Here is a 27,926-nt window from a genome sequence, read left to right on the forward strand (position 1 = left end):
AAAGCCGCAAGCCACAAATCTCTCCATACGTTTTCTCTGTAGGTTCCACTCTTGGTTTTAGCTTACAAACACTGACCATATGAAAATGTCCAAAAGATTTTCTGCAACTTGTTGTTTTCCAGGGCATGCTGGGAGACTTAGTTTTGCAACAACTGCAGGTTACAGCCTGCCCAGGGGTGCACCTAGCTTTTCTGTTGGCCAAAACTGAAATACCAACCCCCCATGCCAATTTCTTAACCTAACCCCTTTGCCACAATAAAAGCGCTCATTGCCCATGCCCTGTCTGCTGCCCCCCCCCCCCCCCCCCCTTGCCCTTACATGGGGCTGCCTGAGACGATCTCCTCACCTGGCCTCATTCCTGGTGCACCCCCTTAGATCATAAGCTGACCCTACACAAAATGCAGGCCGCAAAACCCGTAATTTACGCAGTAAAAAGACAAGTAATGGGCTACACATGTATATTTATTACAAGGTTGCACTGATAATAGGTAAAATTCTACATACTGCTAGATAAAAAATATATTAATAAAATATTTCTGGAGTATATGTTATTTTTCCTTCATGAAAAGTGCTCTTTGTAGGGATGTGATGTCGCAGCCTGTCCTTGTGCGTGATACCCCCGGCAGTAAGTGCCAAGCTGTCCTCATGGAAGGCACATTACTGTAGTGTTCACATAGGGCACAGGCACTAAGGATCAAGAACTGGCGGGCATTGCTAAGAAAATGTACATTACTGCTCACCAGGCACATCTGGGTGAAATATGGGTAATTGTGGCTACCTAATGCATGATCAATATTCATTTGTAAGAACATGCACAATATGTGCAAATATAATTGACTCTTCTCCTGCCAGCTTACTGCAGTTTTTGAAATGTCTATGTCTCTGTATACGGCGTGCAGAAGTGTATACTCTGTGCATATGGGCTGCCTCTTATGTGCCCTGTATCCATATCCCTGCTGTAGGAATGTCTTGTGAGACTACTAGGTTAAAGGCACGGGTAAAGAGACTGCACCAAGCAGTAAATATGGATTCTTTGAGAAAGCTGAAACGGGAAAAGCAACTGCTGTTGGGTAGTAGGAGGGCTCAAACTCTGGTCTTCCTGGTGCGGATAGGAGATAATGTGTCCAATGCTCGGCTGATCACGGGTCTTCAATGTGCACATGTATAAAGAGGGTAGCTGGGGAAAGGGAGGCGCCATCTTTGGAGTATAGATGAACATGACGGTACCCTGAGAAAATAAAGATTCATGATCAGAAGCTAGACTATGTTCCATGTATACTGCAAATCCCCTGCATAGGCATAGATTTAAAATGTAGCCTGCTGGCTGCCTGCCCCCACTAGAGAAAGCAGAGGAATTTACTGCATAGTGGTATACGTTGCATAAGACATTATGCATTGGCCTCATTAGCTCCCTCTAATGGTGGCTGCAGGCAGCCAGGATGTTATTTTTAAATCTATGCCTATGCAGGGCATTTGGAGCTTCGTAATAAATAAAAAGGTCTCCGACTGCTACGTTTTTTCTGCCTGGTGAAAAATTAAAGAATAGCGTTAAGCTATGTGAAAGGCCATCAACATCCTTGAAAAAAATCAGTCCATGATTATGTCCGTGAAGCGTCCGTGTTTGTTTTTTGCCCTCTGTATTCCACAGACGCTGCTCAGCTGAAAAATTATTTCAAAAGCATCTATCAATGGTCATTAAAAAATGCTTCTAACACGGATGCCATTCTTGTTGTGTTTGTGATTTTCCCGAACCCATGGACTTCAATGGGGGTGTTTGGCCCGCATCATGGACCACCATCAACAAAAATAAATTACATACTGATGTGTAAACAGACACATTAAAATCAATGGGTATGTGTGTGCTGTCTGCAGAAAATGTGGACAACACACTGCAGTGAAAAACTAATGTGAATAAGGCCTCAGGTTGGTGGGGGTCCAATGCTTGGCACCTTCGCTGATCAGCTGTTTAAAGCGGAGCTTGTGGGCACGCTACAGCCTCTTCAATGTGTACCTACATCTTATCTACATAGTAGCAGCGGGGAAGTACTTACAGCTTTATCTCCATTTGAAATCTACGTTGCAGGAAAATATAAAAATAAAAGAACGAACGTCCATTCTTGGTGCAGAATCTGTGACTAGTGTCCAGATGTGGGCGAATCTGCAGCATGGAAAATGTCACCAGGAGTTAAAAAGACTGAGATCAGTGTTAACTCTGATCATGGCTATTCCAGCAGTGTCCACTGTAATATACAGCTGATGCGAACTGTGGATGGTACAGGCTCAGTGCCTGCGCCATATGGCAGCAGCTCTGTAAATGTATGAAAGATGTTGCCAGAAGAGTTAATACATTTTTTTTACCACAGACGTCTGCTCTGCTACCTCTGGCCTAGGTACCGTTCTTTCAATTCATACTGCTTTGGCAGTCCTGATAAATGTCTGTCAATGGTGCTCCCAATATTTAGGACCTTCTCCATATCATCTCCATCCGCTTACCTTGTTTCAAGCTGGGAAATGGCAGAGTGAATTGTCCCACAAAGTCATTACTGGACGTTTTGTCATAATCTTCAACCAAAAATCTGACGAGAGCCAGCTCCGGGCAGAACACCTCCAGCTGTAGCGACTCATTCCACATGGGGTTAAACCCTGGAAATAGTGATTGTATAATTTTGTGTTAAACAATATCATTATTAGTTTTTGAAATCTTGAATCATACAGTTAAAGTGTAAGCTCTTATGGGCAGAGACCTCTATCCTTTTGTTGCTTTTCTCACTTGATTAGATGGTTTGCCATTTTATACTTGTTTGGAAGGCCAGTATTACACTAGCAGATTTCGCAGGTGATTGTCCCCCAGAGTCTGGGGAGGAGCGATTGCTTATTCCAGCGCTCATCCCCATTACTGACTAGCTGTTTGCCTGCAGCAGATGGACCACATCTGTGATTGGACCACATGATCTTTCTCGGGCAAGTGATAGTTTTAAAAAAAAAAATGCTTAAAAATCTGGATTGCCTGATGAACAAGCATTTGCTTGTTCATCAGGTAATCGGCAGCATTATGACACTGGGAACACTAAAATAAACGAAAATAGTGCATGCTGGTGTAAATTGACCAGCATGCACTTTCTATAATGCCAGTGTCTTATGTGGCACAAGGGTCTTTGGGCCCCTCAGGCTCCTGGGCCCGGTAGCGACTGCTACCTCTGCACACCCTATAGCTACGCCCCTGCGCATAGTTTAATATGCATATACTTACTCTAGCTCGCAAACCATATAGTGTCTCAACTTAAATCTTAGGGAACTGTGAATTGTATTCTGCAACAACAGATTGTATACATATTTCACTGTAATCTTTTGGATACGTCTTATGTACCATCCCTACTAATGTCATATGTATTGTCAGGATGTATTACATCTCTACCGCTTATAGCGTCTTGCTAGACGCCCAGGCTTTTTTGCATGTACCTTGTTACTGTAATTAAATAAAAAATGTAAAAAAATCTTCTCATCATGCTTTAGGAGTGTATGCGTTCCTAGTGAGAAATATATAACATAATAGATGCATTGATGTCCTTCATAATATTTAACAACATAATACAATACATGTGTCCTATTGATTATGTTATACTAAAAACTAAAGTTTACTATACGCGTATACATATATCACAGATTTTCTGCTTCATCAATAGACATTAAACCGTAGGGATAATTAGTACTAGATGCATCGAGAAAATATCCTCATCTCAGTCATAAATCTATAAGGAGATAATAATGACTCTTCTCAGACTGATACATCTACATAGAAGAAATGATATGAACTGTTCTCTCCATGAACCGCTTTCAGCCTACCTTAAAATACATACAAAATGGTGAATATAACACAACATGGCCCATTATATATCAAATCCACTATAATTAGGATATTTTGATATAAATGTTATACACCTATGAAAAGGCAAAACACTGTGTTGGATCCGTGTGTCTGTTTTTTGCTATCCGTGTTGCATCCGTGTTTCACTGACACTGAACAGCTGAAAAAATAATTTTCAAAGAATCTCTTTTTAATGATCTGTGAAACACGGATGCAACACGGATGGCATCCGTGTTGCATCTGTGGTTTTCACTGAGCCATAGACTATAATGGGCGTGATGGATCCGTAAACACGGTCAAAATAGAGCATGCATCCGTGCTAAAAACATGAATCGGACCGTGCTAAAACACTGATGTGTGAATGCACACATTAAAATGAATGGGGACGTGTGCTGTACAGGTTCTGTAAAACACGGACGTGTGAATGAGGCTTTAGGAGTGACACTGTTGAGTTCAAATATCCATCTCACTGCTTTCTGGGTGAGCAGTTTTTTTCCAACTTCCACCTTGTGTCGATATAAAGACCAGTGATGGCCAGTTCTCAGTGTTTTCGCCAGCAAACACATGCGGGCTGCCATCTTTAGTAAGGTAGACTCACTTGTCCGGCGATGCAGAGGTAAGCCCTTACCTGTGTCGGGAGCCGGTCTGAAATCAAATGCGGTCACCGGGAGCAGGCAGAACAGCCGCCGGGGGCCTTCATCGGGCTGTTCGGTGACAGCATTTGATTTTAGACCGGCTTGCGGCACAGGCACAGGTAAGGGCTTACCTGTGCATCGCCGGACAGGTGAGTCTACCTTACTAAAGATGGCAGCCCACATTTGTTCGCTGGCCATCACTGATGAAGTCGTGGTCTATTCTTCTGAAACGGATCAAGGAGCCATCGCAACCGTGAAGTTTTTTAAAATGCCTAGGAATACATTTTAATTTTGTTATAGCAGATTCCTCCCTGGCCGCTGCAATACCCCAAATGTGTTCCCTGATGCGCCTCCTCAGTTTTCTTGAGGTCATGCCAATATATACAGTATTAGTTAGATATATACCATATACCAGGTAGATGACCCCTGGTATACAGCATGTTATAGGATGAGTTATGTGTTGCCTATGCCAGCCAGAACACCTTCAGTTCTGCTGGAACAGAGATACTACATCTGAAAGTCTCATTAGCCAGGAAGAAGTTGCCCTGTGCCTTGCCATAGAGTCAGACAAAGAGAGAAGTAAGAGCAGAAAGCAAAATGAAAAGTTGCTATTTAATCCTGTTAGCATAGCAGGGCCAAGATGGTTTGCCTACCATTTTCATGCTAAATCTTGCTGAAAACCAAGACCAAGTCTGTAAACCGTTTGAAGAAAGGTTTATGCAAAGTAAAGCGGCAGTTGAACTTCATACAAAGTCTGGACTCAATTTATTTCATCATCCTCTCCACCACCTATTCATCCTATTTGCTCTGCTTCATTCGGCAATGCCTGGGGTTCACAGATATCCAGCCACACCTAGAGGGACACCTTAGGCCACCCTCATACCACTCTGGCATTCCTACACCTGGGTTCCACCATCACCTTCTACATAGGGGGACTTAGTCCCTCGTTGCTGAAATGCAACTGGTCTCACGAAAAATTACATTTATCTCTTTATCTTAAAAGGACTCTAGCCGCATGTTGCGCGTTGCACATGCTCCTAGGAGTAGTCATGTAACCTACAGGCATTTTGGACCTCTGAGTCCTGGCAGTACACTGGATGGGTTGATAACATAAGGACGGGTGTACACCACGCTAACCAATGAATGTTTCACCTGGTGCTAGTCCTGAATCCTGCTTTATGGGGTACTCGATGTATGGGAGGACACAGCTGACCTTCTCCCTGTACCCACAATTAGATGAGTTTCATTTTTATTAGTTGTGACTTCACTCAGCGATTGGCTTGGTGAGGTTTAAAAAGAAACAATATATTATTGGTAACCCATGGAAGAAGCCTCTGGGTGAAACAGCATTGGGAGGAAGTGGCTGGACATCTGGTCGGTATCACTACATCTGCTTGCTTCTCTATTCAGTTCTTTCACTAGTTCTAATAGTTGTGCCATCATTGGCTTTACATGTTATCTATCTAATTTATGAACTGTGTTTATTTACCATGACCTTAAGTTACGTTGCCATCTTGTGTCCACTTGGGTGAATGTCAGTAGCCACATATCCTTTCTGATGATTTTATGTATTTTCAAGATGAATTAATAAAGTATTTATATTACTTTGTACAAGGTGTTTTTTTCCCCGTTTATTTTGCTGTTCCCAATATAGTTTATGCACCTTCTTAAACTTTTTGAACAGTAGACCCGATCAGTATTACACTGCCAGATCATCGCTAACAAGTGCTACTAGGAACGCTCATTACAGATGAGTCCGTCAAATAAGTGTCCTTGTTTCATCTGTGAAGATGTCTGTGATTTTCACGAACCCATAGACTTCAATGGGCGCGTTTGGTCCGCATCATGGACCAAAGTAGTGCATGTCTCCGTGATCTTTTTTACTCACCCGCGGTGAGTAAAAAAATACTGATATGTGAACAGACACACTCAAATCAACAGTTACGTGTGCTGTCCACAGAAAATGAGGACAGCACTCTTCAGCGATAAACAGAAATGTGGATGAGGCCTTATACTAGCTTTACTCTCCCAATTGTACAGTACTGTGGAATATGCTGGTTTTGTATAACTAGTCTAAATGCAAGAAAGTGATGTACCTCATTGATCTCTAGTTACTCTATTCACTGGTTCCTCGGGTCTCCTACCATCCGTTCCTCCTGCCACTTCCAGTGCTGTACTCAACTATCTTGGGAACTCTCATAGAAATAAATTGAGCAGCCACATTTCAGGGGGGCTCCAGTGTTACGGGGACCCAGTTCTTGTGATCAGTGGGGGTCCCAGCGCTAGGACTCCCACCAATCTAATAGTTATCTACTATCTTGTAGATAGGGGATAACTTCAAACATCCGGAATACCTCTTTTTAAGCAACGTACTGCACGTGATGTAGAAGATATCAGACAGAAGTAAAGAGAGGTCACATGGTGCAGCTCCAAAGCATTTAAAATAAAATTTTATAGGGAAAGGTATGTTATTGCAGCATGAAGGCTGGAATAGTACCTTTAAAAGGACAGCAAAGCCATATATAACCCCTAGTGAAATTAATGTCATACACCTTACATGAATGCCAGGTCAACCATCTAAGTGAGTTCACATCTCCTTTTCTCCATTCTTCTGATCCGTCAGAAGAAGAGCAATAAAAAAAAACAGGATCCTGTTGCATCAGATGGCATCCCGCCAGGATGAACCGGATCCGGCGCAGCCAGATGCAAACGCAATGTCTTCCGGTCCCATTGAAGTATAATGTGGTCCGGCTGACAACCGCCTGTTCCGTTTCCCTGCAGGAACACGCTACTGGACATCTGCTAACGCAGATGTGAAGGTGGCCTGAGCCATTTCCATCCGAGATCCGTTTTATTCAGACGAAAAAAAGTACATGACTTTTTTTCCCATCTAAAAAATTTAACCGGATCAGTTTTTTTTACAGAATCCTGTTTTTTTGTTTGTTCTCCTAACGGATCAGAAGAACGGAAAATGAAACGGTGATGTGAACTCTCCCTAATATGTATCGGGATGTCGCAACTTTTCTCCCATGACATCGGCTGTTGAGGGAATGAAAGATCATCATGTTGGATTTCAACATGCCTTTTTATTCGCAAGGAAGATAAGCTTCAGGAGTGTCTGACAGCTGCTTATTGCCTGTGCTTAAAGGGGTTCTTAGAGATCGGGAATTTTTTCATATGTCCAGGGGTTTAAAGAAAAAACTCTCTGATCCTGCAGTCATACTCCTATATGTCCACTACTTCTTACTGCAGGATCAAACTACACAATTTGTAGTTGAGAAACATAGATCTACCTATGACAAAAGATTTACAAAGTTGCTTCACATTTCACTGGAACAATAAAAAGAAAATAGTTGATAAGGTCTTTAAAGGGGTTCTGCACTTTGTTTTAACTGATGATTTATCCTCTGGATAGATCATCAGCTTCTGATTGGCGGGGGTCCGACACCCGGGACCCCTGCCTATCAGCTGTTTGAGAAGGCAGCGGCACTCCAGTAGTGCAGCGACCTTCTCACTGTTTACTGCCGTCCCACTGACGTCACGACTAGTATCAACTAGCATGGGTGGGGCTAAGCTGTGTTCACTTGAATGGAGAGGATAGATCATCAGTTAAAACAAAGTGCAGAACCCCTTTAAAGGGAACCTGTCACCAGGATTTGGGGTATAGAGCTGAGGACATGGGTTGCTAGATGGCCACTAGCACATCCACAATATCCAGTCCCCGTAGTTCTGTGTGCTTTTATTGTGCAAAAAAACGATTTGATACATATGCAAATTAACATAAAAGAGTCATATCTTACTTGTGTGACCAGAGAAGAGTCATATTTTCAAGCTCTGACTCATCTCAGGTTAATTTGCATAAGTATCAAATCTGTCTTTATACACAATAAAAGCACACAGAGCTATGGGACTGGGTATTGCGGATGTGCTAGGTGCCATCTAGCAACCCACTTCCTCAGCTCTATAACCAAAATCCCGGTGACAGGTTCCCTTTAAGTCAGTTCTTGTATGTACATAACCCAATTAATATTCACGTCAGCCTGATAAATTGCAGTGTGGGGGTTCTCACCATTATTGAGGATATAATTTGTTTCACTTTCCCTCCTTTTCCCCAAACTGTGAATCTCCACCCGCACAAATGGGTCCACGATAGAGTTTGGATTTTCCTGGTTTAGTTTAGGAAGCTGCTGGGCTGAAATGATCTATTAAAAATATAAACATAAAATGTATTATGGAATGGTCATAAAACAAGAGTACGCTTAATATTAGAACATCTATGTACCATCTATGCAGACCTTGCACAGGTTACGTTCATAATATATTTTTATTAGGCTTGGTGGTCAGAGTAGAGTTTCAAACTCAATGCGTCTCACAGCCATTGAGTTAAATGAGAAAAAGATTTCTACCTGCTGCCACCACTAGGAGGAGCTAACTGCATACAGATTTATATAACTCTTATGGAACAAAACCAATCCATATACAGGAAGCTCCTATACTCCCCCTAGTGGCAGCCACAAACAGCTCGAGTTTATTCATCTTATAACACTGATGAAATAACAAGGAATAAAGAAATGTAAAATGAAATTGCCCACTAATGCTTCACGTGTCGACTGTTCAGAATCACACCTATTTTCCTTTTATGAGTGAAACTGACTCGGCAGGTGAGTTATTTACTCGGCAGGTGAGTCCCACGAGGACAACCAGGAGCTCACCCTAACATTCAGAATCTTCATTCTACTGCTGCCATCCTCTGGATTAAATAGAGTATCCTCTCTACACAAGAATTCTGGTTTCAGGATGTATCCACAGCCACCATTGTCCAGGAAACGCCCCCTGTTCAAGTCCATCTTGTAACCTGCGGTCTGGAAGTTCAGAGCCACTGAAAAACAGAAAGAGAAAAGTGTACAGTAAGAAAAGGAGAGGAAAAGATAAAGATTAATACCGGCATCAAGTGTAACCTTACCAAGCTGGCAGCCTGCATTCCACATCTCCTGTGGACTAAAGTTGGAAGAGTTGGCCCTCAATCCGTCAGGGTAAATGCGGCTGAGTTGTCGGGTATTGTACCGAACTAAAGTATTTCCTGCAAGAAGATACATTGTCTAGTCAACTGGTACAGTAGCCATAATTCACTCAGTGTAAGAAAATGGCAGATACTGTAACAGCAATTGCTTGAGGCATGGGCACAGCACACAGGCCCATCTCCATTATGCATTCAGAGAGAACAGGTACTGGTTGGACAAAAATAGATTTGCCACTTTTTCAGTTCTATCAATTTCTGTGAATATCTGGTCAATGTTACAAGAGTCCCCCGAGTTGTGAAAAACTAATTTTAGAGGAAGACTCCAGGCAAGATCTTTACATTGTTTTATGACTAGTGCACAGGCTGAGGATGACACAGAGATGCTCTCAGGCCCTAAACACAGCCTAACAGTCCATCAGTTTATCCCATGGTGTCTCATTAATTTTGGCTATAATACAGTTGTTTTAATGTCCATGCTATGGACTTGAGACCAGAACCCTTGAATTTGATCAGAACCACAGGGAAGCAACTTGCGAGTTGCAAAGTAACCCTATTCACTTTCATTATGTTGCAAGGTACAGTACAGTAGCATCTCGATGCTGTGATCCTTGGCCATGTGGTATGTGTTGTATCCAAAGTTGCCTTGTGGACCCCAGCTGTAGGCTTCATGCACACAACCATATTTTCAATGCAGACGCATTTATTTCTATGGGGCTGCAAAAAATGCAGACAGCACACATATGTCATCCGTGTGCTGTCCCCATCCACAAATTATAGAACATGTCCAATTCTTGTCTGTTTTGCAGACAAAAATAGCAATTTCTACAAAGGGGCAAGTAAAAAGTGAGCGATTCACAAAGTCTGCATTCGTATTTTATGGACTGCAAAACGAAGATGGTCGTGTGCAGGAGACCTTAATCTGGAAAAGCAATAAGGGCAGCCATACTGAGTTTCTTCCAACTTCACCAGAAAAAAAGGTCATTCAGCCCTTTCTTGGTTATAATAACAGGAGGCAACTGCTTTTTGGAGCTCCTCATCTGATATCCAGACTATGGGTGTTATCTACTTACCAGATTCCTTCATTACTTTGCGCACCTTGTCCTCACTGAATGAGCTCATCTCACACACGTTTCCTGGCTGGTCGCGATACTCTACTGACTGGCAATAGACCACCAGGTCAGAGAGCTCCTGTGCAATGTCCTGAATGGAAAGAAAAGGGCAAAAATGCAAAAACATCCCACACTGCCCATCAGCATGAGCCCTTTCTACTTCTGCTTTTCAAATTACTCTTTGGTTAAAACAAACCTGTCCAGATCCTCTACAAACGGTGAGCAATGCAGCAGGTATGTTGTGTCTCTAGTCTAATTATACCTTACAGGCCGCTGTCACACCGGTACTGACCATGTCCTTCCAGTGCACCCATTCCTTCATCCCACCTATGGTCTCCATGATTTTGTATCCCATACCCCACATCTGGATTTCCAGCTGACTCCACACTCACCATTCTTGTATCCTCTCCAAGTGACAGTCTGCGGTTACTGAGCTTCTTTGATTTCACCAGAATTTTCCCCTTCAGATCCTAAAAATAAAAGCACAAGTCCAGTCTCATGATATTGGAGGAGAACAGGGGTGCACCGCAAATGAGGCGAGGTGAGGCAATTTCCTCAGGCAGCACCAAGTAGGGGCAAGAGGGGGGCAGAAGGGCCATGGGCAAGGAGCGCTTCCATTGTGGAAACTCTCATCTCAGGACAGCAATACATTTGAATCTCGCGACAGGGCATGGGAGTGATGTCTCCCTGGCCCACCATTTCCTTTAAACCTAGTTCCTGTAGCCTATCAGAGACCGATGTCATCATTATTGCGCTGCTTGAGCCGGGCTGCATAGAGCTCAGCGCACAGACTAGAAGAGGTCTGTGTCCTGCACCACATTTCTGACAGCAGAATGGAGGTAAGTATATGAGTTTATTATTTTTATTTGGCAGCAGCAGCATGGTGTTGGGCAACAGTGGGGTGTAGGTCGGAGAAAGGACTATGGGGACATAGCATTTTTGTACTGGCACACATTATAAGGGGGGCACTAAAAGGGGGTAGTTTTTTGTACTGACATGTTCTAAGGGAGCAGTTTTTGTACTGACACATAGGGTGGGGTGCATTTTTTGGTACTTAGCGCACATTATAAAGGAGCATTCTTCTACTGGTACACATTCTAAGGTGGCCACTGTGGGGACATTTGTTCTACAGGGGGCACTAAACGTTTTTTTTTTACTGGCACATGTTACATTTTCTATATTGGCACACATAAGGGGGTATTTTTTACTCTTTTATTGACATATGTAAATTGACATCCATTACATACATTTCTGATACAATTCAAAATACCAAGAATGAATGATTTTCCATTCTTTATCGGGTTTAAGTAACAGTATTATGGTGGCTTCCATAAATGAGTCTGGCAGACGTCTCAGCAACAATGCCGAGTGAAGGGTGGTTAGCAGTTGTGGAGCAAACACCTCTGCATATTTAGCATATACTTCTTTTGGGAGCCTGTCTGGCCCTGGAGACATCCCATTATTAAGATCTGCTATGGCCGGTTTTACTTCTTCCAAGGAAAGTGGTTGGTCTAACTGAGCACTTTGCAGTGTGGTGAGGGTTGGGTTGTACCTCCTAGGTAGGTGGCTATCTCTGATTCAGATACTGTTATGCTGGATCTATATAGATCCTGATAGAATTGTGTAAAGGTATTAATAATAGTTTCCTACTTTCTGTCCTGCTGAGTCTCTGATTGTCAAAATTGTTGAAGAGGGCAAGTCATTCTTAATTAATTGGGCTAGTAGTTTGGCTGACTGATTTCCCAACTCAAACGCTGTCTGTTTCATGAAGAACAGTTTCCTATCCGCTTTATCTTTAAGGATAGCTAAGTAATGTCTACCTGCCTGTAGCCAAGCAGTCCTGTTGAAATCGGTCGGGTGTCTAATATATTTCTGGTCCAGAGTGGTGCACTTCAATTTAAGCTCCGACTCCGAGCATTTAGTATCTTTTTTAATATATGAGATGCTTGAGTGTAGGGAACCGTGGAGGAATGCCTTTAAGGTATCCCACACTAGAATCAAGTTAGGTTCATCTCCATGTATTTGCAGAAACTCAGTAACTTGAGAGACAGTCCCGTCTGCCGAGCCCATAAGATTCAGCCAGAATGGTTGTATGTTCATTCTATACATAAATATACATACACATACAGAAGGGGCACTACGAATCAGAGTACCCAATATCGGCGAGTGATCCAATATTTCCCTAGGAAGATATATTATGGATCGCAGGTTTAGTGTTACTAACCCGTTGCCCAATAAGTAGTCAATTCGAGTTAGGGAGTTGTGGCTCCTGCTATGGCAGGAGTATTCCCTGTCTCTAGGATGCTGAACTCTCCAGAGGTCTGCCCATCTAAATTCAGTCAGGAATCTACTAAGTTGCACTCCCCACACTCCTTGGGTCTGCTACCCCTTGAAAATTGATCCCAAGAGGGGTCCAGCATCATATTTAAGTCTCCCATGCAAATTATCCTGGCATGTGGGTACGTAGCTGCAAATGTTGCTGCTAGGTGTAGAACTTGCACAGAGCCAGGGGGAGGATTATCAATGCCTAATAACGTGTACTGTACTCTGTCAATAAGAGAGTGAACAAAGACAAATCTGCCTTCTGAATCTGTGACTAGGTCTTTCACCTCCCAGAGCAGTTGTTTGTGTACCAAGAAAAACACTCCTCTGGATGAAGAGCTGTGGTGGGAATGTGCGTCCCATTGAGCCCAAGGCTTCTTTAAGACCCGGGAAATGCTGGCTGTAAGATGCGTCTCTTGGAGGCACAAGATTTGTGGGCTGTGATTCCTAATAAAAGCTAGAACCATGGATCTTTTTTTAGGTGTACCCAGTCCCCTAACATTCCATGATAAGACTTTTAGTTCAGCTATGGAATCCCGGGTGTAAATATAGACTCAGGAGTGAAGTATGATGCAGTGAGTGTATATTAGAACAGTATTGTAACATCAAAACTGTAGCTAACGGAGCTACCATAATAGTTTTCCAACCTAATAGACCTATAGAACTTTCTTAACTTTATGTATTGGCAACTGTAGAAATATGTCAGGACCAGTGTCTTAATCCAGACTGAAGGCCAGTTGTACTGGGTTGCCACTGCCTGAAATGAAGGTTGGCAGAAGCATGCAGGCCGTGACCACAGTTATGATGTAGCCATTTTAGTACATGCATGCCTATATTAAAACTCCCTATATCATCATCTAAATGGAATCTATGCATTAACAAGAAGCTGCAACTGGATAATTCTATCACATTTCAACTAAGCCAAATCCTCATGTGATTAGTCCCTGAAATTTGCCGGTCTGTTCAGCGTCTTGGAGATCTGCGTCGTAGGTTCAGCCATTCAGCGACCTCTCCAGGGGAAGTTAAGAAGACCGTTCTGTCGCCGTCCACTACTCTGAGTCTTGCAGGATAGCCCATGGAGTAAGGGATGTTGGCCTCTCTCAGTCATCTCTTGACATCCATAAAAGTGGGGCGTTGTTTTTGCAGTTCCATGGAGAAATCCAGAAATATGGAGAGTCTAGTATTGTCGAATTTGATTTCTTGCTGCCTTCTAGCTAGAGCCTCTGCTTGTTCAGGCAAGCCAATGATTCTGATGTTATTTCTGCGGAGCCTGTTTTCTAGGTCATCTGATTTCTGCTTTCAGGTCTCCACTTGGCGTTGAGATCAGATATTGCTTTAGGAAGAGTGGCAGTGGTGTCTTCTATACGGGAGATACGTTCTTCAGCGTGTTGAACCCTCTCTCGCAGATTATGCAGGTCTTGGTGCAGTAGTCCCAAATCAATCTTGACCTCATATAATTTCCCTGTGAGGGATGTCTTACATGCAGTGATGGCTTCTAAGACTTGGGTGGATACTTGCTTGAGAGTGACTTCTTCAGTATTCTCCTCTGAAGATGTTGTATTAGGTAGTACATCGGATACAGAACTTGCTCTGGTATTAATATTACGCTGAGGCAAAGGTGAGTGCGTAGCTTCCTCTGGTTGTCTAGTATATTCTCGCAGTTTTTCTGCGGCGCTTTGTGCTTTTTGTGGCCCCGTTGTTGTATCAGGGTGTTGATCAAAATACTGTGTACGGGGTTAATTGAAGTGCTCTGAGTCGTACTATTTGGATCCTCTTGTAGTGAGACTGCAGCTGATAGTCTAGTGTACAGTCCGAGATGCTACTTTATCTCTCTTATATGCCCCAGTGGGTTGTACACATAGGCAAACTGCAAATATATAATATGAATTAGTTCTGGAGCTTATGGCCGATTTGTGCTGTGCAGGGAGGTTTTGTTGGAATCACTGTTATAGGCTCTTGCAGCCAGCAGAGCTCCTTCCTCCCTCCTCCTCCTTCTTTCTCTGCAGGGGAGCCGCAAAAATGGCCGACTGGCGGGAAATTGCCGGGGCTCGGTGAGTATGTTCGGGCTCTTATAAGGGGGTATTTTTGTACTGTCACACATTGCAAGGGGTGATTATTTTACTGGCAAACATTATAAGGGGTAATTTTTGTACTGGCACATCTTATAAGGGGGTATTTTTTTATACAGGCACACATTATAGGGGGGATTATTACTTCTGGGGACACTATGGTGACATCATTACTTATGGGGGCAAAATGAGGGACATTATTACTACTGGGTTCACTGTTACCACATAGTGCACTATGGCAGACAAGTATTACTATTGGTGGTGCTTTTGTGGAGCTTAGAACAATTATTTTTGGAGGACATTATGTTTACACTATTAGCGTCAGGGACACTATGTGCTGGGCACAGTTATTTTTTGGAGCACTGTATGCCAATAATTACTGAAGGGGAACTATCTGTGTGGTAATAGTATTTTCAGGGGGATTACCTGTTTCTACAGTATAGTATTGGGGAGCACAGCAGCCACAGTATTAGAGGTGGCAGGATGGGGTGTTCAGAAGGTGGGGAGGAGGATGGAAAAGTGGGAAACTAAGATGTCTGTTTATCAAACTCTGCAAAGATGAGAGAAGGCTGAGAGACATCATCATGGTAGTCTGGTTTAAATGGAGAAGATAAAGAAAGAGAATGTCACTGGATGCGAGAGGTATGTGGTGCTGTATTACCCTGTATGTTTTGTAGCTCTGTATGTAATGTTTTCCAAGTATGTTTTCAACAGTAGGGCTGGAGGGAAGGTGTTAGGTCAAGAAATTGTCACTGGGGAGAGGGTGCCATTTCAGTTTTGGCCTCAGGAAGCAGAAAAGCTAGGTGCACCCCTGGAGGGGAGATGTATAATGGCATCAATATGCAGATATCAAGTCGTGATTCTAGAAAAAAAAACTGAAGGGATAAGAAAGTTCTTATGGTGACCATGACTGTCCCAACTTTTTTATAATTTAAGTTTATATGGTGCAGATTTGAAACCCAGATTGCGACAAAAAATAATTCACAAGTCAATTCTAGAGACAGTTCCTGTGTGGAAACCAAGGCAAGTATCACACAAGTATTAGTCCCATTTGGCATGACAGTGCCAACAAAGTCTTCGGCAGAAATCCAAGGCTCAGCTCATTTTGTTTTACAGTAGCTGATTTTTCCAGCTGAACATGCCCTTCGAGAGGTCACTGGTACATAGTCAGTCCATAGGCTTGTCACTAGTGTGGTCACTGGTATTCACACTTCAAAATGACCATGGTTTTCCAGTCAATGATGACTGTATGGAAGGAGTAACTTCCAAAATATGGGAAAAAAATGGACTGTACACAACACTAATAATTCTTAACTGACTCTAAAAATCTGTTAGGTGACACAATGTACCAATTCAATGTTTCTCTTATCTCACCTCTGGGGATGGCAGTTTAGATGGATCAGCATTTTTTATTAGTTCTGTTAGTAACATGTCTCCGAGGATGGTCCTTAAGTGATAGGCCATTGTCACTTGCTGTTCCAACCCACAGTGATTCTCAATGGATAAGATGACGGGATACGGTGAGTACTGTCATAAAGAACATGTACAACAATTAAAAATACACATACTGAACCAGGACTAAAGTATCATCAGTTTTGTGATTGTTGGATCCCCAGCAGTTCTTTACACAGATCGATTAATTTCCATTAAAGGGGTTGTCCGAGATGATTAAAAATTTCGGACAAGCCCTCCAATAGCCTAAAATAAAAAGCCATGTTATACTCACTAGTCCGATCCTTGTGGTGCTTCTTATTTACAAACTCCAGCGGCGTCATACTGTTATACGGCACATGACCACTGCAGCCAATCACTGTCCTCAGTGTTTCTCATTGACTTCAATGAGCTACTAAATATAAGGAAAATGAACCTGCCACTAAAGAGAACAGAACTCAATCTGGAGCTTGCTTCCTGAGAGGACTGGCTTGATATTAAAGAGGCTCTGCCTCAGCCAAATATTAGATTGATTACCACTATTTTACCTGACGGTTATATTCACCTAGCAATTAAAGAAAAGGACATAATGTATGTCAAGGTATGTGTTGGGAGTGTAATACCTCAGAGTGGTATTACCATTCCTACACCCTGCTACTGTCTCTAATGGACTAACCATAATGTCATCTGGGTATTTATTCCAGGTCCTCTTACGCTGTGCATTCATTTGTCTGCTATGTAACTGTTATTTGTTGTATTACATGTTATATGCCTGGTTCACCAGCAGCGTATATGGTAGAGAAATCTTTAGATAGAATGGAACTTACTATTTCATTCTTCCCCTTTTGGGCAGAAGTGGGCCAGTGCCGTTTCCTACCGAGGGAGTGGCTGAAGGAAGTTTTCAGTCAGTTTTTGGTCTAGTCTAGAGTTGAAAGGAGATGAGAATCGCCCACACTCCTTATAGATTAACCGATGGAGTGTTGCGAGGGGGTCAACAGCCAAAGGCACCCAAATCCAAAGATACCAGAACAGCCCTTAAGTCCAATGACCCAGACTAAAGTCGAGTTTAGCACAGCAGGGAGATAAAGCAGAATATTTACGTTTGCCTGCCAGTTTATGCCAAAACCTTCTGGAACCAAGAGAAAGACTGCATGTTGTCTGGATGCAAATTGATTCAAGTTAGGGCTCATGCACACAAACGTATTTTCCTTCTGTTTTCTTTCAGTTTTTTTCCTGATCCATATACAGAACCATTCACTTCAATGGGTCCGCAAAAAAACAGAAATGACTCCGTGTGCATTCCGTTTCCTTACTTCCACATGTCCGTTCCGCAAAAAAATAGAGCATGTCCTATTCTTGGCTGTTTTGCGGACAAGCACAGACATTGTTACAATGAATCGGCAAAAAAACCTGATGCAATACGGATGTCACACAGATGTCATCCGTTTTATTTAGCGGATTCGTGTTTTGCGGACGGCAAAATAAATACGGTTGTGTGCATGAGCCCTAAAGCTATTGAACTTTATAAAAGTCTGGACTCTACTATTTCTCTACCTCCACCATTACTCTCCCCTTTATTGTTTCAGAGCCTAACCCTGGGGAGAGACGGTATCCAGGTAGGAGCACCGTGACACTCAGAGAAACTATTGAGGCTACACCACACCACTTGGCATTCCTATAGACCTGGGACACGATTGGCCCTGGGGGTGGCACGTTGCAGGAGTAGTCCTCGACATATACCTCCATAAAAAGACTCGGACCTATGCAAATATATAGACATACAGTGCCATATGTCATCCACTGGCTGTAAATGGGGGTATGTGGCTAAATTCATTGTATGCCCCAGGACCTCTCCTAGCACTTAAGCTGAACGTGTTCACATAAAGAGATGTAAACAGAGACAAACTAGTATAACTGGATAAGTATTAGTGACGAGATTATATTGTTGTGAGGCGGCATAACTAATATATTACACAATGTCTTGTCAGCAGTAAATCATTCTACTACATAACTCTATATTACTGAATCTATTCACATAACATGTCCATCTGATGTGATATATCAAATTGTTTTCAATGCTTAAAAACAGCAATAGGACAGTAATGGCCCTCCAGCTGCTTCCTTGCTTGCTTCCCCTGTGGGATCAGAGCAAAAATATGAAACCTGTGTGTTTATGGACTGGCCATAGAACCTACAGGGAAACTTCCCGATGGGCTGATGCCCAGGGGGCTGCCTGAGCCCTCCCCACAGCCACCAATCAGAGAAGTAATGGTCCCACAATTAATTATTAGTTGCCCTCTTGACTCCCGAATTTACCTTTATTACCATCCTGAGGCAACTGGAGTAGGAGGACACTGGCCACCACAGGGGGCAATTTCTGGGGAGATACATTTTGTGCTGCACTGTCTTATTTAGTTCTGCTGGTGCCGTGTATTGTGCTGCAATGTGGTACTTGGCTCTGCTGCTACGGTATATTGTGCCGCAACATGATATTCCTGACAACACCTACTTATATTGTCTTCCGTCAATTTGGACCCGCCTACAGCTTGGGGCCACTTAATTTTTTTTTCCAGGGCCACTTTAACTTCCCAGTCTTCCCTTGAACCTGCATGTTTAGGGTCTGGGTCTGGTATTGTTGCACAACTCATTTAATTGTATAGAGCTGAGTTGCAATACCAGACGCACTCCATGTGTTAGGGAACTACAGCACTGTGGCTCAGTGGTTAGCACTGGTGTCCTAGGTTCAAATCTGACCGAGGACAACATCTGTGTGGATTTTGTATGTTCTCCCTGTGTTTGCGTGAGTTGACTCTGGTTTTACTCCAACACTCTAATGACATACTGATTGACCATTGGGGACAGCAAGAGGTGATACCGTCTATAAAGCCCTGAGGAATATGTCAGTGCTATATAAGTCAGTAAAACAAATAATTTCTCAAGGAATCAAAAAGCAGAGCTTATGGACAGTGTTATGGAGGCCAGAATCCAGACACAGCCTGCACATCTAGGTACATAACAGCATCATTGTAGGCAATAAACCAATGACTGCTATATCTTCAAGCTTGAGATCTCTGGCAAGAGTGATACCTCACACCTTCTAAATCAGAACAATCTGTCACTATTAACAAGTTGTGTCTCCCATGTAAAAATTATGGCAGTGCTAAATCAGAGTCTGAGTGATCAAAAGGGAGAAATGAAGGCAGGGTACAGAGTGCTGTCCGCAAAGGTATTTTATTAAAACTTTAAAACAAATCCATGTATGACAGATTTGTAGGGCAGATATCTGATGGAGGGGACGGACCACCCGAAAACGTGTCTTACATGGATTTATTTTAGCGTTTTAATAAAATATTACCTTTGAGGATAGTGGTCTGGACTCTGCCTTAAATTTTCCCTTTTAATCACTATTCCGGTCATAGATCCCACTCTCCCTGGGAACAGTCTATACTTGCAGGAGACTTACTTTGAATGCATAGTGCTTTATAGTTGAGACGACATCCTTAAACAGTATCTTGGAGGTCAGAGTGTGGCCATGGTAAATCACAGGTTCTCCTCCCGTCCCTTCCCAGCAGTCTAGCTCGACACAACGGCAGCCCTCCATGAACGCCCTACAGAGGAAGAAGGCAATAGACTTAAATAACAATAACTACAAGCACAATGTTGAGGTCCATGTGTTCCCTCAAAATGCTCTCCAGACAGTCACCACTGCACAACATCTCAAGACTGAAACATTTCATCATTTTCACATGAACTTTTGTATTATCAGTTACTACATGTCTCATTCTACTTTTGCTAAGTTCTTAGCCACTGAAAGCCATGGTCATGACATCAGTAAAAGTCCCGAAGGATACATTTTCTGGATGTGGAATTGACACTTACCGAATTGGGTATGGAGACCACATTGTAATCTGTTATTGCATTCAAGTCATCATGCCCCCCATGTGTTTCAGAGTATTCCTAGGGGTCAGTTCACACTAGCTAGGAGGATTTCTAGTTCTGATGAGGAGGTTTGTTTAACCACTTCAGCCCCGCTAGCTGAAACACCCTTAATGACCAGGCCACTTTTTACACTTCGGCACTACACTACTTTCACCGTTTATCGCTCGGTCATGCAACTTACCACCCAAATGAATTTAACCTCCTTTTCTTCTCACTAATGGAGCTTTCATTTGGTGGTATTTTATTGCTGCTGACATTTTTACTTTTTTTGTTATTAATCAAAATGTAACGATTTTTTTGCAAAAAAATGACATTTTTCACTTTCAGCTGTAAAATTTTGCAAAAAAAACGACATCCATATTTAAATTTTTCGCCAAATTTATTGTTCTACATGTCTTTGATAAAAAAAAAATGTTTGGGTAAAAAAAAAAAAATGGTTTGGGTAAAAGTTATAGCGTTTACAAACTATGGTACAAAAATGTGAATTTCCGCTTTTTGAAACAGCTCTGATTTTCTGAGCACCTGTCATGTTTCCTGAGGTTCTACAATGCCCAAACAGTAGAAAAACCCCACAAATGACCCCATTTCGGAAAGTAGACACCCTAAGGTATTCGCTGATGGGCATAGTGAGTTCATAGAACTTTTTATTTTTTGTCACAAGTTAGCGGAAAATGATGATGATTTATTTTTTCTATTTTTTTCTTACAAAGTCTCATATTCCACTAACTTGCGACAAAAAATAAAAAATTCTAGGAACTCACCATGCCCCTCACAGAATACCTTGGGGTGTCTTCTTTCCAAAATGGGGTCACTTGTGGGGTAGTTATACTGCCCTGGCAATTTAGAGGTCCAAATGTGTGAGAAGAACTTTGCAATCAAAATGTGTAAAAAATGACCGGTGAAATCCGAAAGGTGCACTTTGGAATATGTGCCCCTTTGCCCACCTTGGCAGCAAAAAAGTGTCACACATCTGGTATCGCCGTACTCAGGAGAAGTTGGGGAATGTGTTTTGGGGTGTCATTTTACATATACCCATGCTGGGTGAGAAAAATATCTTGGCAAAAGACAACTTTTCCCATTTTTTTTATACAAAGTTGGCATTTGACCAAGATATTTTTCTCATCCAGCATAGGTATATGTAAAATGACACCCCAAAACACATTCCCCAACTTCTCCTGAGTACGGCGATACCAGATGTGTCACACTTTTTTGCTGCCAAGGTGGGCAAAGGGGCACATATTCCAAAGTGCACCTTTCGGGTTTCGCAGGCCATTTTTTACACATTTTGATTGCAAGGTACTTCTCACACATATGGGCCCCTAAATTGCCAGGGCAGTATAACTACGCCACAAGTGACCCCATTTTGGAAAGAAGACACCCCAAGGTATTCCGTGAGGGGCACTGCGAGTTCCTAGAATTTTATTTTTTTTGTCACAAGTTAGCGGAAAATGATGATTTTCTTTTTTTTCTCTTTTCCTTACAAAGTCTCATATTCCACTAACTTGCGACAAAAAATAAAAAATTCTAGGAACTCGCCATGCCCCTCACGGAATACCTTGGGGTGTCTTCTTTCCAAAATGGGGTCATTTGTGGGGTAGTTATACTGCCCTGGCAATTTAGGGGCCTATATGTGTGAGAAGTACTTTGCAATCAAAATGTGTAAAAAAATGGCCTGCAAAATCTGAAAGGTGCACTTTGGAATATATGCCCCTTTGCCCACCTTGGCAGCAAAAAAGTGTCACACATCTGGTATCGCCGTACTCAGGAGAAGTTGGGGAATGTGTTTTGGGGTGCCATTTTACATATACCCATGCTGGGTGAGAGAAATATCTTGGCAAAAGACAACTTTTCCCATTTTTTTATACAAAGTTGGCATTTGACCAAGATATTTATCTCACCCAGCATGGGTATATGTAAAATGACACCCCAAAACACATTCCCCAACTTCTCCTGAGTACGGCGATACCAGATGTGTCACACTTTTTTGCAGCCTAGATGCGCAAAGGTGCCCAAATTCCTTTTAGGAGGGCATTTTTAGACATTTGGATCCCAGACTTCTTCTCACGCTTTAGGGCCCCTAAAAAGCCAGGGCAGTATAAATACCCCACATGTGACCCCACTTTGGAAAGAAGACACCCCAAGGTATCCAATGAGGGGCCTGGCAAGTTCATAGAATTTTATTTTTTTTTCGCAAAAGTTAGCGGAAATTGATTTTTTTTTTGTTTTTTCTCACAAAGTCTCACTTTCCGCTAACTTAGGACAAAAATTTCAATCTTTCATGGACTCAATATGCCCCTCAGCAAATACCTTGGGGTGTCTTCTTTCCAAAATGGGGTCAGTTGTGGGGTGTTTGTACTGCCCTGGCATTTGAGGGTCTCCGCAATCATTACATGTATGGCCAGCATTAGGAGTTTCTGCTATTCTCCTTATATTGAGCATACAGGTAATGAGATTTTTTTTTCCGTTCAGCCTCTGGGCTGAAAGAAAAAAATGAAAGGCACAGATTTCTTCATTCGCATTGATCAATGTGGATGAAAAAATCTCTGCCAAAAAAAAAAAATGGAGGGGAAAGGCGTCTGCCAGGACATAGGAGCTCCGCCCTACATCCATACCCACTTAGCTCGTATGCCCTGGCAAACCAGATTTCTCCATTCGCATCAATCGATGTGGATGAATAAATCATTGCCGGGATTTTTTTTTTTTATATATATACAAAGTGTTTGCCAAAGCATAGGAACGCCGCCTCCTCCTCAGCTCGTATGCCTCGACAAACGTATCTGTCACTGCAGAGGAGAAAATCCCGTCTTGCAGCGCCGCATACACCGACTTTTGTGTAATCTGACAGCAGCGCAATGCTTCTGTCAGAATGCACATCGGTGCTGCAGCTAGTCGATCGGTTGGTCCACCTGAAAGGTAAAAAGACAAAAAAAAAAGAAAAAACCAGGCCGCAACGCAATAATTTTATTAACTTTGCAACATTTTATTAACTTTGCAATCATTACATGTATGGCCAGCATTAGGAGTTTCTGCTATTCTCCTTATATTGAGCATACAGGTAATGAGATTTTTTTTTCCGTTCAGCCTCTGGGCTGAAAGAAAAAAATGAAAGGCACAGATTTCTTCATTCGCATTGATCAATGTGGATGAAAAAATCTCTGCCCAAAAAAAAAAAATGGAGGGGAAAGGCGTCTGCCAGGACATAGGAGCTCCGCCCTACATCCATACCCACTTAGCTCGTATGCCCTGGCAAACCAGATTTCTCCATTCGCATCAATCGATGTGGATGAATAAATCATTGCCGGGATTTTTTTATTTATTTTTTATATATATACAAAGTGTTTGCCAAAGCATAGGAACGCCGCCTCCTCCTCAGCTCGTATGCCTCGACAAACGTATCTGTCACTGCAGAGGAGAAAATCCTGTCTTGCAGCGCCGCATACACCGACTTGCGTGTAATCTGACAGCAGCGCAATGCTTCTGTCAGAATGCACATCGGTGCTGCAGCTAGTCGATCGGTTGGTCCACCTGGAAGGTAAAAAGACAAAAAAAAATAAAAGAAAAAACCAGGCCGCAACGCAATAATTTTATTAACTTTGCAACAGAACATGTAACTTTAACTTTTTGAACTGAACATTAACGTGTTTGCTTACTGGTGTGTTTTTTTTTATTTTTTATACCTTTATAGAACAAACCTCTCCTTCCCCATGGGTCAATGTGCAAAGCGCAAATCGCCCAAAGATGTGGCGAAGTGCGTTATGCACTTTGTCCCATGTGAAAGGAGACGTTTGCAGCAGCAGTGAGTGAATGGGCCCTAATAGCCCTGTGTGCCTATCCTGGTGAGATGATCCCTATGCTAATAGTGTACCTGTGAGTGGTACTTCCGGAAACACTCTCCAAAGCATAGGGCAGGGTGGTCAGGACAGTCAGGACAGAAATAGCGTGTGTCACGCCTTATTCCACTCCTGCTACAGACACGACATCTTTTTCGGGGTGACGGTTGGGTTGAGGTACCAGGAACGACATTGGGGAAATGTCGCTCGTGTAGACGGCTAACTACACTGGTGGATGGGGCCACGGAACCTCCTGGGTACAGGAGGTTCTCGATGATCTCTTCCTGAAATTTGAGGAAGGATCCAGTTCTCCCAGCCTTACTGTAGAGAACAAAACTATTGTACAGAGCCAATTTAATTAAATATACAGACACCTTCTTATACCAGCGTCTGGTTCTGCGGGAAACTAAATACGGAGACAACATCTGGTCATTGAAGTCCACCCCTCCCATGTGGAGGTTATAGTCGTGGACTGAGAGGGGCTTTTCAATGACACGGGTTGCTCGCTCAATTTGTATTGTCATGTCTGCGTGAATGGAGGAGAGCATGTAAACGTCACGCTTGTCTCTCCATTTCACCGCGAGCAGTTCTTCGTTACACAGTGCGGCCCTCTGCCCCCTTGCAAGACGGGTGCTAACGAGCCGTTGGGGGAAGCCCGCGCGACTAGTTCGTGCGGTACCACAGGCGCCAATCCATTCTAGAAACAAATGCCTAAAGAGGGCCACACTTGTGTAAAAATTGTCCACATAAAGATGGTACCCCTTGCCGAATAAGGGTGACACCAAGTCCCAAACTGTCTTCCCACTGCTCCCCAGGTAGTCAGGGCAACCGACCGGCTCCAGGGTCTGATCTTTTCCCTCATAGACACGAAATTTGTGGGTATAGCCTGTGGCCCTTTCACAGAGCTTATACAATTTGACCCCATACCGGGCGCGCTTGCTTGGGATGTATTGTTTGAAGCCAAGGCGCCCGGTAAAATGTATTAGGGACTCGTCTATGCAGATGTTTTGCTCTGGGGTATAAATATCTGCAAATTTCAGGTTGAAATGGTCTATGAGGGGCCGAATTTTGTGGAGCCGGTCAAAAGCAGGGTGGCCCCTGGGACGGGAGGCGGTGTTGTCACTAAAGTGCAGGAAACGCAGGATGACCTCAAATCGTGTCCTGGACATGGCAGCAGAGAACATGGGCATGTGATGAATCGGGTTCGTGGACCAATATGACCGCAATTCATGCTTTTTTGTCAGGCCCATGTTGAGGAGGAGGCCCAGAAAAGTTTTAATTTCGGAAACTTGGACTGGTTTCCACCGGAAAGGCTGGGCATAAAAGCTTCCCGGGTTAGCGGTGATAAATTGTGTGGCATACCTGTTTGTTTCGGCCACAACTAAGTCTAAGAGCTCCGCAGTCAAGAACAGCTCAAAAAATCCCAGGGCCGAACCGATCTGAGCTGTCTCAACCCGAACTCCAGACTGGGCGGTGAAAGGGAAAACTACAGGTGCGGCTGAAGTTGGGGACTGCCAATCAGGGTTTGCCAGCACCTCTGGGATTCTAGGGGCTCTACGGGCACGTCTTTGCGGTGGCTGCGACGGGGTCACTACTGCACGTGCCACCGTACCAGCTTCAACTGCCCTTCTGGTGCTCGCTACTTCACCAGGTTGTACGGCAGTGCTGGTACTAGGTCCAGGAAGGGCTGGGCTGCTGGTGTATGCCTCACCACGTAATCCGACAGCACCAGCCCCACTCTGCTGCTCTTGAAGCGGATCCTGCGCAACCTGCGGTCTAGCGACACGGGGCCGGGTACGCCTGGTTCTATCAGGGACCTCAGCCTCCTCGTCCGAACTTTGGGTCAGAGAGCCACTGCTTTCTACAGGTTCGTATTCTGACCCACTGGATTCATCAGATGAGGGTTCCCACTCCTCATCCGACTGGGTCAGAAGCCTGTAGGCCTCTTCAGAGGAATACCCCCTGTTAGACATGTGGGCAACTAAATTTAGGGGTATTCCCTGAGACTACCCAAGAAAAAAAAGCAAGCCTGTCTTACAAAGGGGAGCCTAGCGAAGTACCGGAGGCCGCTGCGGTTGATAAAAAATATCAAAACAGATTTTTTTATCGCCGCAGTGCGTGTAAATTGAATGTGCAGCGATCAAAAAAAATTTTTTTTTTTGTCACTGCGGTGGGGCGGGTGTGGGCGAACGCACGTGTGGGCGAGCGATCAGGCCTGATCGGGCAAACACTGCGTTTTGGGTGGAGGGAGAACTAAAGTGACACTAGTACAATTAAAGATCTGACCGTGATCAGTTTTGATCACTTCCAGATACTATAAAAGTACAAATGCTGATTAGCGATACGCTAACCGATCCCTAAACTACCTAACCAAGGGGCCTAAACTATACTGAAACCTAACGGTCAATACCAGTGGAAAAAAAAAAGTGACAGTTTGCACTGATCACTTTTTTCTTTTCACTTGTGATTGACAGGGGCAATCAAAGGGGTGATCAAAGGGTTAATTGGGGTTCAGGGGGGTGATCAGGGGCTATAGTGTAGTGTTTGGTGTACTCACTGTGAAGCCTGCTCCTCTGCTGGATCCAACCGACGAAAAGAACCAGCAGAGGAGCAGGCAGCCATATAACAGATCATATTTACAAATATGATCTGTTATTCGGCTCTCTGATTGGATTTTTTAAAAATCAGCAACCTGCCAGCCAATGATCGCGGCTGGCAGGTTGCTGACGAAATACTCCTGTGCGAAATGCCGGCGCGAACTGCGCATGCGCGGGCGCATATTCGCGTCATCTCGTGTCTCGCGAGATGACGCGTATATGCGTGACTCTGCGCAGCGGTGCCACCTCCGGACCGCACATCTGCGTTAGGCGGTCCGGAGGTGGTTAAAGGGCATCTTCGGCAGATTTTTACCTATGAAACTTGCTAACCTGTTGCATATGTGCTTGGCAGCTGAAGGCATCTGTGTTGGTCTCATGTTTATATGTGCCCGCAAATTGCCCGGGCTCCTAGAGGCTCTGCTCTCTCTGCAACTACTGCTCCCTCTCCACCGGGCCCAGGCATTATGATGTTTTCACTGACGGGCCCTGTCAAAGTGGAGAGGGCGCGGCAGTTGCAGAGGGAGCAGAGGCTCTAGGTGTAACAGAACCCCCCCCCCCCCCCCCATTGCTCCTAGAGGCTCATTTGCATATATTAAAACATAATTTTTTATAGCAATGCAGACACATATGAACATGGAACCAACACAGATGCCCTCAGCTGCCAAGCGCACATGTAACAGGTCAGCCAGTTTCATCGGTACAAATCTGCTGACAGATGCCCTTTAAAAAGGAGAGAGGATACAAGAAGGTTGCAGTAATTGTAATAAAAGGAGAAGTCGTCTGGCACTCTACAATGGGAGATACCTGTTAAATATTTTGCCACCTGCAATGTAATTTATTGGCTGAAGTGTCCTTGTGGTAACATATATGTGGACAGACAGCACAGGCAATTAAAGGGGTTTTCCAAGACTTTTAAACTGATGACCTATCCTCAGGATAGGTCATCAGTATCTGATCAGTGGGGGTCCAATACAGGAGATTTATGAAACTGGTGTAATGTAGAATTGGCTTAGTTGCCCATGGCAACCTATCAGATTCCACTATTTTCACAGGTCCTTTGGAAAATGAAAGTTGACATCTGATTGGTTGCTATGGGCAACTAGGCCAGT

The 27,926-nt window shown here is 43.5% G+C and overlaps 1 protein-coding gene across 1 annotated transcript in view; it reads right to left on the bottom strand.

Annotated features, from left to right (window-relative positions):
• Positions 1 to 444: 444 nt before the first annotated feature.
• The window catches only part of PLCD3 (phospholipase C delta 3), an 85,038-nt gene continuing 57,556 nt past the window's right edge, over positions 445 to 27,926 (bottom strand). The window contains exons 7-15 of the mRNA XM_044298825.1: positions 19,915 to 20,059; positions 16,395 to 16,547; positions 11,022 to 11,099; positions 10,591 to 10,720; positions 9,464 to 9,580; positions 9,213 to 9,379; positions 8,570 to 8,702; positions 2,494 to 2,643; positions 445 to 1,228 (exon numbers count right to left, since the gene is read on the bottom strand). Coding sequence (XP_044154760.1) covers positions 1,140 to 1,228; positions 2,494 to 2,643; positions 8,570 to 8,702; positions 9,213 to 9,379; positions 9,464 to 9,580; positions 10,591 to 10,720; positions 11,022 to 11,099; positions 16,395 to 16,547; positions 19,915 to 20,059 — 1,162 coding nt within the window. The 3' untranslated portion in view covers positions 445 to 1,139. The remainder of the gene's footprint in view (positions 1,229 to 2,493; positions 2,644 to 8,569; positions 8,703 to 9,212; positions 9,380 to 9,463; positions 9,581 to 10,590; positions 10,721 to 11,021; positions 11,100 to 16,394; positions 16,548 to 19,914; positions 20,060 to 27,926) is intronic.

The sequence above is a fragment of the Bufo gargarizans genome, chromosome 6 (genome assembly GCF_014858855.1).
Source record: "Bufo gargarizans isolate SCDJY-AF-19 chromosome 6, ASM1485885v1, whole genome shotgun sequence".
Lineage (NCBI taxonomy): Eukaryota > Metazoa > Chordata > Amphibia > Anura > Bufonidae > Bufo > Bufo gargarizans.